The 12,371-nt window shown below is 38.3% G+C and overlaps 1 protein-coding gene across 3 annotated transcripts in view; it reads left to right on the plus strand.

Moving 5' to 3' along the window:
• Positions 1-12,371, plus strand: part of LOC106090664 (AP-3 complex subunit delta) — a 72,742-nt gene that overhangs the window by 14,666 nt on the left and 45,705 nt on the right. For all 3 annotated transcript variants that reach the window (XM_059366364.1, XM_013256939.2, XM_013256940.2), the window contains one exon: positions 8,348-8,443. In XM_059366364.1, the coding sequence (XP_059222347.1) occupies positions 8,348-8,443 (96 nt within the window). The remainder of the gene's footprint in view (positions 1-8,347; positions 8,444-12,371) is intronic.

The raw sequence follows: 12,371 nt of genomic DNA on the forward strand, positions 1-12,371 counted from the left end.
TTAGTTTATTTCAAAGCAGAGTTATGATAGTACAACAGATTATTCATTGTGGAAAGCCACACAAAATTGAACTGTCCTAAAAACATTAATCAACCCCTAAGGACAATACAAAATGCATTGACAAAAACTGATATTCAGAAGGCCAATGATTTTGCGAAACACTTGTACACCTTTTTTTTTTTAAGTCAAGCTCAACAGTAGAAAACTTCGGCCTACCATGTTTAGAAACAATTTCAAAAGTTACCTTAAAGGAAGTACTTCAGGAAATAAAATGCCTCAAAAATAAAAATTCACCTGGCTTTGGCATGATTACGTCAAAGAATTTACCGCTAAAAGCGTTAGCTAAAATAACAAAAATCTTTAGCTCATCTATTCGTTTAAACTATGTGCCAACAGCTTGGAAGCAAAACATGGGAAAGATCTGAATGAAGTATGCTCCTACAGACCTATTTTGCTACTACCATTTATTGGTTACCATTTTGAAAAAATAATAGGCAACCTCTAAACTCTTTTATTGAAAAAGGAATTTAATTCGAAGTCATCACTGAAGGGTCCCAAAAAAGATCTGGAAATAAAATATCGCTGACGGTCCAATGTCGTTTTAAGGGCAATCATTAGTTTTTTTTAAGTTTCTGCATAAATAAAGATGTCATCGAAGAAATTGCATACATTAGGAACGCCTTGAAGAACAACCTCCATAGCTCGTTGCCAAACAGCAGGAATATTTGCAGCTCCGTATATAGCTCTCAATGGCCTAATTAATCCATGAGTGGGAGCATTCAGTGTTAACGCATGAGCTAGTTCGTCCTCAATTTGTAAGTGTGAAGAAGCATCAGTAATGTCTAAGTGACAAAACAACTTGGCTCCTTTCAACTTGTTGAACGAAAATTCCGGTTTCGGAATTGGATGCTCATCTTCAACAATTCTAGGATTGAGAGTTGGTTTGTAGTTACCTGTGATTCTAATATAGCCGTTCTTTTTTACCACTACATGTGTTGTCGAAGACCATTCGGAAAATGCAACCCTTTTGTTCTCCCTCAACGTTATTAGAAAGCGAATATTGGTTTGGTTTTAATTCTAATCTAATTTCCCTTGCAACATCACTGAAAACAACCTCATACTGTCCCAGCACATGTCATAAAACTTCGTTCTTATTCTCCTTTAATTTAATTGAAAGCGTTGCCACTTCTAATAAATGTCTTTAACCAATAGTACTTTGGGTTCCAATAACGGATCATATTACATGATTAAAGTACTCTGTAGACAGAAAACTGGCCTGAATATCTGTCATATTAATGCACAAAGCCTGAAAAGGAAAATAGATGAATTTCGGCACAATTTCGAAATGTCTGGAGTTGACATAATATGTGTGAGTGAAACCTGGTTTAATTCTTCTATTACTGACAGCATAATAAGTGTTGAAGGATATAATGTATATAGAAATGATCGAAGCTCCCTTGGAGGTGGTGTGGCGTTATATGTAAAGAATAACTTACCCTGCAAAGTAATTTTTAAATCTGAACAAAATGAGAAAATTGAATCAATCTTTGTCGAGCTTGTTATTAATACCCGTAAAATTCTATTGGGTTGTGCATATAGACCAAATTGTCATATACCGTATGAATGTATTTTCGACACTATCCTTGATATTTCTGTGCACTACGATGATGTTATAATAGCCGGCGATCTCAATTCTAATCTTTTAAAGGAAAAAACACTTATTGAGTCGTTTAACTCCATGGGATTGTATGGGGTAAATACTACAATACCAACTCACTATACAACAACTTCGAACAGCCTGATTGACATATTTCTTGTTTCAAAATCTGATAATGTTCTACTATACGATCAGCTTAGTATGCCCTGTTTTTCTAAGCATGATCTCATATTTCTGACATATGATGCTGTGCACACACCAGAACAAAAACAGACAAGTTATTTTAACTTTAATAAAATAAATTATGATACACTTGCTTCTGAAATACACAACATTGATTGGAGTAAGATATATGACATTTATTCTACTGATGATCAGTTAACGTTTCTTAGTGAAAATCTATTGTATCTTCTTGACTGCACCGTACCTATTTGCACACCACGCCCTCGAAAAGCTCAGAACTGTTGGTTTAGTGAGTCAATTAAAAAATTAATTGACAAGAGAGATTTGGCTTACAGACGATGGAAACGTTTTAAATGCCCAATGCTCCATGAAGAATACCGAACACTCAGAACTGATGTAAATAAAACAATTAATCGCGCAAAAGCTGGCTATTACGCCAACAAATTCCGCCAGGCTACCGATTCCAAAAAAAAGTGGAAAACAATACGAGAAATTGTTGTCGGGTCCACTCCTATAGTTGAAATTGATGCAAATCCTGATGAACTGAACGCATCTTTCCTAAACAGCACAACATATCTTGAAGATAATAATATAGAAACAAACCCAATAAATGTCATATCAAACACACCAGCATTTCCTGACTTTACAACTTTTGAATTTGCATGTATTCGGCCTATTGATGTTTATGAGGGTTGCATGAGTATAAAATCAAATGCAGTTGGTTTGGATAACCTACACCCAAAATTCATAAAATCCACCTTACCATACACACTGTCGTATATCACATACTTCTTCAACACAATTCTAACAACTGGCATATATCCGACCACATGGAAACATTCAAAAGTTATACCTGTGCCAAAATCGAAAAATGGAAATGAATATCGTCCCATATCAATTCTGCCTTTCTTCTCAAAAGCTTTTGAAAAGATAATTCACAAGCAAATAAGCGCATACTTAAACGAGCATCGCCTCTTATCCAGCAAACAGTCTGGCTTTAGGCCAAGACACAGCTGTGTTACTGCTTTAATCGATGTTACCGAAGATATTAGGTCAAATATTGATGATGGACTGGCTACTTGCCTAGTACTGTTGGATCACTCAAAAGCTTTTGACTGTGTTAACCATGAGCTGTTGTGCTTGAAACTGAAGCACTATTTTAATTTTTCTGCATCTGCTGTGTTGTTAGTTAAAAACTATCTCTGCCAAAGAACTCAGTCGGTTGTAATCAAGGATATAATGTCCAAATCTCTTCAATTAAATAAGGGTGTACCGCAGGGTTCGATTTTGGGACCACTGCTTTTCTCGATGTACATAAATGACCTACCACCACGGCTCAGATACTCCTCTATACATATATACGCTGATGATGTCCAGCTCTATCTGAGTTTTGCTAAACCTGAAATACGTCAAGGTTTTTTAAAAATAAATGAAGATTTGGGCATTATTTCCAACTGGGCTCATGCCAACTATCTTAACATAAACCCTAAAAAATCAAACTGCATCTTAATTTCAAATCGCAACCACAATATTATTACTGAAGAACATATATTAATTGGTGAGCAACACATACAGCTAGTCGAAAAGGCTAAAAATCTTGGTATAACTTTCAATAACGCACTGACATGGACCGATCACATAGTTGCGACTACTGGAAAAATATTTGGTATGCTAAGAACACTGTACCAAACACAATCGTTTACGCCAAAACACATTCGCCTCCTTTTGGCTAAAACGTACTTACTGCCTGTGCTCTGCTATGGAAGTGAACTGTTTAGTAAATGTGACTCTAGGAGCTCTAGACGACTGGAGACAGCTCACAATGCAATAATAAGATATGTTCATGGCCTAAATCGATACGAGAGCTGTTCACCCTATGAAAAAAGCATATGCAATATGAAATTTGGCGATTTTCTAGATATAAAAAATCTTTTACTATTGCATAAAATCATTTATGAAAAATGTCCAGAATACCTTTACCAAAAGCTGCAGTTTGGGAGAACAAACAGAAGGATACTATTGGTGATGCCTCGATATCGCCTTTTGATATCACAATGGCAATATCTAACAAATGCGATCCGCCTATGGAACTCACTACCCTTGTCAATACAATCTATTTGCAACGCAAATTCATTTAAAAAAGCTTTACAGAAAAATCTTTAAATAATCTTAATATTAATAATGTCTTAATTAAATAATGTTTATATTGTCAAAATTATTTGTTAATTAATTATATATTACAAATGTTACTTTATATACTACTAATCTCTGTTGAACTGTGTTAAATGTCATTGATATCTCACATACAGTAATTATAAGATCATTGTTATCTTGTTGTATGTGAAAACGAACAAATAAATCTAAATCTAAATCTAAATTGTATATTCTTTATTTTAATGGAATTAACTGCTTCTGTGCAGCCGAATACCTCTTTCAAATTAATTTCATCCAAAAAATGTGAGATGCACTATCTTCCCAGCAGCGAAGCACAATTCACCTTGACGACATATAAATTCAACTTCTTGGATATGGTGATAACCTTCACGTTAACTATTACCGACCAAGGTACTTTATGTCCGCTGTAACTTGTGAAATATTTCTCTGTTTTAATTAGCTTAGAATTCTTCCTTATTTTCGACAGGGTAGTTTCGCTCACGATTCCACAAGGAGTTCCGGTATCCAGTTCCATCAGAATAATAACGTTCTCAATTTGTACATTTAAAACGTGTTTCTTTGCTTCTCATCCTTTTTAGAAATATTTTTTACCTTTGAACAGCATCCGAATTGTCAGATTTATCATTATCATCAAGATATGTGGGCTTTTTTTTTACACGCAAAGCACACAGCATTCCGAAATCTTTAAAAGTCCACCATAATATCCTTCTTTAAGCTTTGGTTTTCATTTCATTACCCGATTTGTGTGAAGACTCTAGCCTTATAGCAATACCATAAGCTCTATTAAATGTGTAATTGTAATTATCTCATCACATATATTTCGTACCGAAAGGCCACAAAGTAACTGCTCCGTCAACATTCTGTCTAAAAATTCACCATACTCACAATGCGCCGACGATGTGGTTTCTTCTTTCGATTGTACGATGCTGCGAAACTTAATTCTTTCTGGGCATTTTTTCTTTTTACCATTAAAATGCTCACACAGTTTTTTTTTAATCTCATCATATTAAATGTTACTAGGCGATCTAGGACTGATCACGATCCTAAGAGCATTATTAAGTTCCGGATCCATATGCACTAAAATAAGTTGCTTATATTTGTTCGGTGCCCAATTTGAATGCCATTTCACATCGTTCGAAATAATCTTACACCGATGTTCCATCGAAAATCTTATTAGGCAAAATGGATACATCTGGATTTCCTGTTCTTGCCTCATCGACATTGACGTTTACTGCCAAACCCACTTTCACTGATTTTCCTTCGAAAGGCTGCAGTTACTATTGTACTTCCGGTGATCGACCTATGATATTGATGTCGTCGGCACAGGCGAGCAGCATGTGTTTTCTTGTGAGTAGTGTGCCATATCTTTTCACATCTGCATCTCGTATAATCTTCTCCAGGAGTATATTAAAGAGACAGCACGATAATCTGTCTCCTTGTCTGAAACCTCGTTTAGTATAGAATGGTTCGGAGAGATTCTTTCCTATTTTTGGTGAGAAACGTGTGTCAGCAAGTGTCATCCTGTAGATTCTTAATAATTTTGCAGGGATACCAAATTTAGACATGGCTCGAAATACCTTTGAACATTTAGGGCTGTCGAAAGCGGCTTTGTAGTCAACAAAATGATGGTTAGAGTTGAGCTGTCCTTCTCAGGTCTTTTTCAGGATTTGGCGCAGTGTGAATATCTGGTCTATGGTGGATTTACCAGGTCTATAGACGCATTGATAGGGCCCAATTATTTCATTGACTTTAGGTTTTTATCTTTCATATAGTATGCTAGAAAGTATGTGATGGGGACGAGACTTATTCCTTTGTAGTTGGCACATTCCGTCTCGCCTCCTTTCTTGTGCACGGGACATAGTATGCTCCTATGTCATCAGATATGCGTTCTTCTAGTCAGATCACGTAGGCAAGCTGACGCATATGCCTTATCGGCGTGTCGCCTCCGGTCTTTAAAATTCAGCGGACAACCCATCGGCTCCTGCTGGCTTATGGTTCTCCAGTTTGGTCACTGCTACTTGGACCTCATTCTGACTAAGAGGTAAACATTCTATACCATCATCAGGGGTTGGTTCCGCGCTTCTTCTTCGACGCCATCGTCAGACTGTAGCAGCTGGGTAAAATGTTCTTTCCATACCCACGGCAAACTATTCTGCCGCATTTAAATAATTAAGTGTTACTAAGACGCCATCATTGTCACCGAATATAAGAGTACCTAGGATTCTAAAAACGAGCACTGAGGTCCCTCAATGGCAGAGCTTTAAGTAGGATACTTACTCAGTCATACAAAGGTCAGACACAGCAGGTGGTAAAGCGTAGTCATAAAAAATGACGCAAGGAATTTAAATTCCTTGTAATCAAAAAAATCCTATAAGTTTAACAAATCTTGATGTTTGGCAAAAATACTAATTTGCTTATGAACATTCCATTGAGGAACAGGGGCAAACTTCTCACATATCAATGAATGCTTTTCCATTTAAGTTTAAGTTCACAGACAAGCGACCTTCGTTTTATCGCCAAGTCCGAATGGCTAGCCACAGTCCGACACCTCTTTATGGCTGCCAGTATTAATGTATAGTATTAACCACCAATGAAAACTTTTTCTGATGTTCTCGCCAGGATTCGAACTTAGGCGCTCAGCGTCATAGGCGGACATGCTAACTTTTGCGCTACGGTGGCCTGATATTCGGCAATTTAGTTAAAATCTTAAACTGGACTATATTTATTTTTATACCCTCCACCATAAGATGGGGGGTATACTAATTTCGTCATTCTGATTGTAACTACTCGAAATATTCGTCTGAGACCCCATAAAGTATATATATTCTTGATCGTCGTGAAATTTTATGTCGATCTAGCCATGTCCGTCCGTCCGTCCGTCTGTCTGTCGAAAGCACGCTAACTTCCGAAGGAGTAAAGCTAGCCGCTTGAAATTTTGCACAAATACTTCTTATTAGTGTAGGTCGGTTGGTATTGTAAATGGGCCATATCGGTCCATGTTTTGATATAGCTGCCATATAAACCGATCTTGGGTCTTGACTTCTTGAGCCTCTAGAGTGCGCAATTCTTATCCGATTGGGATGAAATTTTGCACGACGTGTTTTGTTATGACATCCAACAACTGTGCTAAGTATGGTTCAAATCGGTTTATAACCTGATATAGCTGCCATATAAACCGATCTTGGGTCTTGACTTCTTGAGCCCCTAGAGTGCGCAATTCTTATCCGATTGGAATGAAATTTTGCACGACGTGTTTTGTTATGATATCCAACAACTGTGCCAAGTATGGTTCAAATCGGTCCATAACCTGATATAGCTGCCATATAAACCGATCTTGGGTCTTGAGTTCTTGAGCCTGTAGAGTGCGCAATTCTTATCCGATTGGAATGAAATTTTGCACGACATGTTTTGTTACGATATCCAACAACTGTGCCAAGTATGGTTCAAATCGGTCCATAACCTTATATAGCTGTCATATAAACCGATCTTGGGTCTTGACTTCTTGAGCCTCTAGAGGGCGCAATTCCTATCCGATTTGAATGAATTTTGGCACGTAGTATTTTGTTATGATATCCAACAACTGTGCCAAATATGGTTCAAATCGGTTCATAACCTGATATAGCTGTCATATAAACAGATCTGGGGACTTGACTTCTTGAGCTTCTTGAGGGCGCAGTTCCTATCCGATTTGGCTGAAATTTAGCAAGACGTTTTATATTGTTACTTTCAACAACTATGTCAAATAAAGTACAAGTCAGTTCATAACCCGATATAGGTGCCATATAAACCGATCTGGGATCTTGACTTCTTGAGCCTCTAGAGGTCGCAATTATTATCCGATTTGCCTGAAATTTTGTACGACGGATTCTCTCATGACCATTAACATACCTGTTTATTATGGTCTGAATCGGTCTATAGCCCGATACAGCTCCCATATAAATCGATCTCTCCATTTTACTTCTTGAGCCCACAAAGGGCGCTATTCTTATTCGAATTGGCTGACATTTTACACAGGTCTCCAACATATAATTTAATTGTGGTCCAAACTGGACCATATCTCGACAAATGAACAGAACTCGACAAATGCGATCCATGGTGGAGGGTATATAAGATTCGGCCCGGCCGAACTTAGCACGCTTTTACTTGTTTCCTGTCATTTAAGCGGGAAAATCCGCAATAGGAAAATCAAATGGTTGCGCACATAACAATTTATATATACTTGTACTTGGCTATTTTGCTAATAAGATTACAACTCACATGCAAGATGATTAGAATGATACACATTTCTGATTGAATTGAATACCATTCATTTATATTCTTCTCTACTTTCAGGCTAAATATATTTCCCAGTGCATTGAAGAAATTAAACAGGAACTGAGGCAGGACAATATAAACGTAAAATGTAATGCAGTGGCCAAATTAACTTATGTAAGTAAACGAACCAACTAACCTAACAGTAAACCCAATTACCGCTCCCTGTTATGATGTTTCCTTGTGGCTACACTATAAAATATAGTGGTGGGTAGGTAACCCACACAAGCAACTAGCAAATCCATCAGATGTAGACCACCAATTTCCTCCTCACTGTACAAGCCCATTAAACTTAAGTGAAACGAAAAACTAAGAGGTTTCTTTTGATTGGAACGCTTTTAAAGATGCAGCTAATACAGACGAAATGGTTTGACGATGCAAAAAGGGTTAGTGTGTTCATAGGAAAGCAATTCCAATTTAGATGGCAATGTATTGCATAGGAGGTGGAAATCATTGATCACTTAAAGAGTAGGCCATAGATTTTTGAGGAAATGGTGGTCATGTGTAATTTAATACAGCCAATAATGCGGAAACATGAGAAGATAACAAGAATTACAAAAACGATGATAAAATAATGGTGTCATATCCTTTTTTCGTTCTTTGTTTGCTGTCAGCCCACACTAAGCAGTTCTCCTTTGCCTCTAGATTCAATTTGTACTGATTTTACTTTTGCTCTTGTTGCCCTTTGGGAATTTGTGTGAACTATTTGCACAATTTAACATTGTCGTTATTAAGCTATGTTAACAGAAAGGCGCGTTTATGGCCGCAAACATACATTCGTATGCATGTAGATATTTGTCTTCGAGTACAAATATAAATACGATATGGAAAAAACAAAAAAATATACGTAAAGGTTTTGAGATCAATAGCTTCAAAGAAACGAATACGATTTGGCGGGTATAACATGGAGGCGTTAAAATGCTTCTCATTGACCCTTTGACCTTGTAGCGAAACTTACGTTTAACGTTTAGAATTTTTTTAAGAGTTTGAAGTTATCATATTGCTCTAGAGGAACAGGAATGTGCTACCTAAACTATTAAAAAATACTACTGTGAAAAGTAGTATATAGTTCTACAGCCTAAGTATAAAACAACAACAACAACAACCTAAGGAACAACTGCATGGACCAACCCTTTCTGTACTTTCAATGTGTTTCAATAAATGGATTATTTGGATTACATTTATTGAACCGCATCCAACGGATATAGGAAAAGACATGAATATGTCAAATCGCGCAATCAGTTTATTTATTTATTATAAATAAATGAACATACAAATAAAAAGCAACGAGCTTGAGCTTGAATTAAAATAAATATTTGAATATATTAAAAAAGGTCGCATACAAATACACTGTGAATAAATCGATACATAATAGAAAATAGTTTTACCACTGATATTATTGTAGCCACATTTGCTTGTGGAGTTGGCGATCCTCGTCAAGCTCCTTTAGGCGAGCAAGCTCGATCCGGTCTATACGAGCGATCGCCGCGGGAACAAGGCGCAAATAACTCGCCTTGTCGTATCGATCATCATAGGCACTCAGTATTTAAACAAGAGCCTGTGCCAGCTGGCCTCTCACTGAGACCCTCCCCTCGATACCGCTGATTGTCCGTGACTACAGTTGCAGCTGCTCCGTCCGCAACCTGTGGCTCGCAGCTAAGCTTTTCGTAAAAGCAATGAACACCACACAAATCGGACGTCAATGTTCCAGCCTGTGTGGTGCTCACAGCTATCGCGTGCCAGGCTGATATTGTTGAAGCAGTGTGTTGTCTTTCGTCTGCTTGGTTCTCTTGAATATCCAGATCCAGGAACTCTGTGACCAAAGTGGGGTGTGTGAGCAGTTAAACATGTGACGTGTGTTGTGTGGTCCCAGGCCACAATTGAGACGCAAATCCTGCGGCTGCATCTGCCGGATTGTAAGTTAGGTCCAGTGCCACGAGCACCGTCCTGTGAAATGGCCTGGGCTGAAGCGTCTTGGCTACTGGTGAGAAAAGAGAGATCGTCTGTCCCAGGCTTCTGCACCGAGATCACCCTACCCATCTTCCAGACATCGGGTTGTTCTTGTTTAAGCAGTGTGTTGTATACTGGGGAGTCAGCCGTTGTCGATGGTTTTCATCAGGTCAATTGCAGACATCAGGCACTATAAGAGTGTTCAAAATCTGGTTAAGAAGAGAACAGTTAGAAGTTGCTCAACTCCAAATAAATCCAGATTTTTCAGCATTAGTGTGGAGATTTCCTTGGGCCCAACGCCTTGGATGACTTGGCACCATGGATTACATTACACGGACACGACTAAAGGCTCTCCTCTTAGCCTTATCACTCTCGGTATGCTCAATTTATGTATATCTATGTAGTTTCCAACATGTCGAAGAGTAGAAATATTATTATGTATGTAATGATGCTACTTCCGCTTCATCATATATTTCATGCGCGTAACTGGAAATCTGAAAAACTGCAAAATAATTTTGGGAATCATACCGGTACATAAAAATGCCTAATAAAAATTATTTGAATTTCATTTTATTTAATTTGAACTTGGTTTAATACTTAATAATAATAATTAATACTTGGCACGGCTATTGGAAGTTACTGCTCAGCACTGCATACAAAACTTCATAAAAATCTAATAAAATTTGCGTGTGAATGATCCTAAAACTCTCACCGATGACGAGAGAGGCCCCCTTAATTGGGCTCGTCTAGATTCGGAAATGGCACCACATTCTTCCAAAAGGCTGCGGTCACCTGGAGGCCATCCCATGCCCAAAAGAACTAAGGCGAACAATAGTAATAAGGCGAACAATAAACTTTGCTAATGTCGCTGGGTACAGCTTGATGAAGGTAGTTGTCGACAAGGTTGGAGAATAGGGCTGCATACCTAGGAAAAATTAGAGTAGTATAGTTAATGGACTGTCATCTGTATACTCTGATGTCCTTGCGGAATTGCCTGTGTTTCCTCCAGTTTGTGACGATGCAAGCTGGTATCTGGGCCGATACAAACTTATTGCTTTCGGTGATCAACGTTCAATTGAAATTATTGTTGCGCCCTAAAGAAGATTGGCGAGATCTGGCCAGGCGCATCACTTGATTTAGTCAAGAAGGAAGATATTCCTTGTCGACCAAGGGCACACGCTAGGATACTAATATTGCAAATGCAAATTTGACCATGAAAATTCCGTTAAGGAACAGGGGCAAATTTCTCACATATCAATGAGTGCAGTCCGATTCAAGTTTAAGCTCAATGATGATGGACCTCCTTTTTATAGCCGAGTTTGGACGGCGTGCCGCCGTGCGAAACCTCTTTGGAGAAGTTGTTACATGTCACAAATGTCGCCAGCATTAGGATAACCACCGCTGAAAATTTTATGATGGTCTCGCCAGGATTTGAACCCAGGCGTACAGCGTTATAGGCGGAAATGCTAACCTCTGCGCTACGTTGGTTAGACACCAAGTATTTGAAGGCCGCCAACACTCAAAACAATATTAAGCGGGTACGTCGACCCATCTTAATGATGTAGAGTACAAATATGATATAAAATCGAAACGATAACAGATAACACGCAAGAGATGGCAGCAAAAATGCCATATCGGTGACGAAATTCAAATTATCTTAAAGAAGTCTTTGAAGACATTGTCATGATAGACGTTTGAACTGCCGGTGGAGTAGTACAGCGGAGTAGACAAACATGTGCCACTACACACACAAACACATGCATTGGGAAAAGAACAGCTAACAGGAAGGGTGTCGAGCGTGGTAGTGTGGTTTCTACATCATAGAGGCGTGTTCGCAATGAATTCGATATAAGTACAATGTACCAACGTAAAAGTATCCGATGAGATTTGCACCAAGAATGGAAACGTTATTTGCCTGGAGTCGGAGTCAAGTCAAAATCGCTCGACTCCGCATGGGAGTACAACGGCCGCCCCACCCCACATACCACAAAATCCCCTCAAACGGACATGGAGACCGATGACAATATGGGACTCAAATTAAAGGTATTTGGGGCTTGAACACGTTTCGGGAATGTGACTCCTGTCACATCCCAAA

Source organism: Stomoxys calcitrans, chromosome 4 (assembly GCF_963082655.1).
Source record: "Stomoxys calcitrans chromosome 4, idStoCalc2.1, whole genome shotgun sequence".
Lineage (NCBI taxonomy): Eukaryota > Metazoa > Arthropoda > Insecta > Diptera > Muscidae > Stomoxys > Stomoxys calcitrans.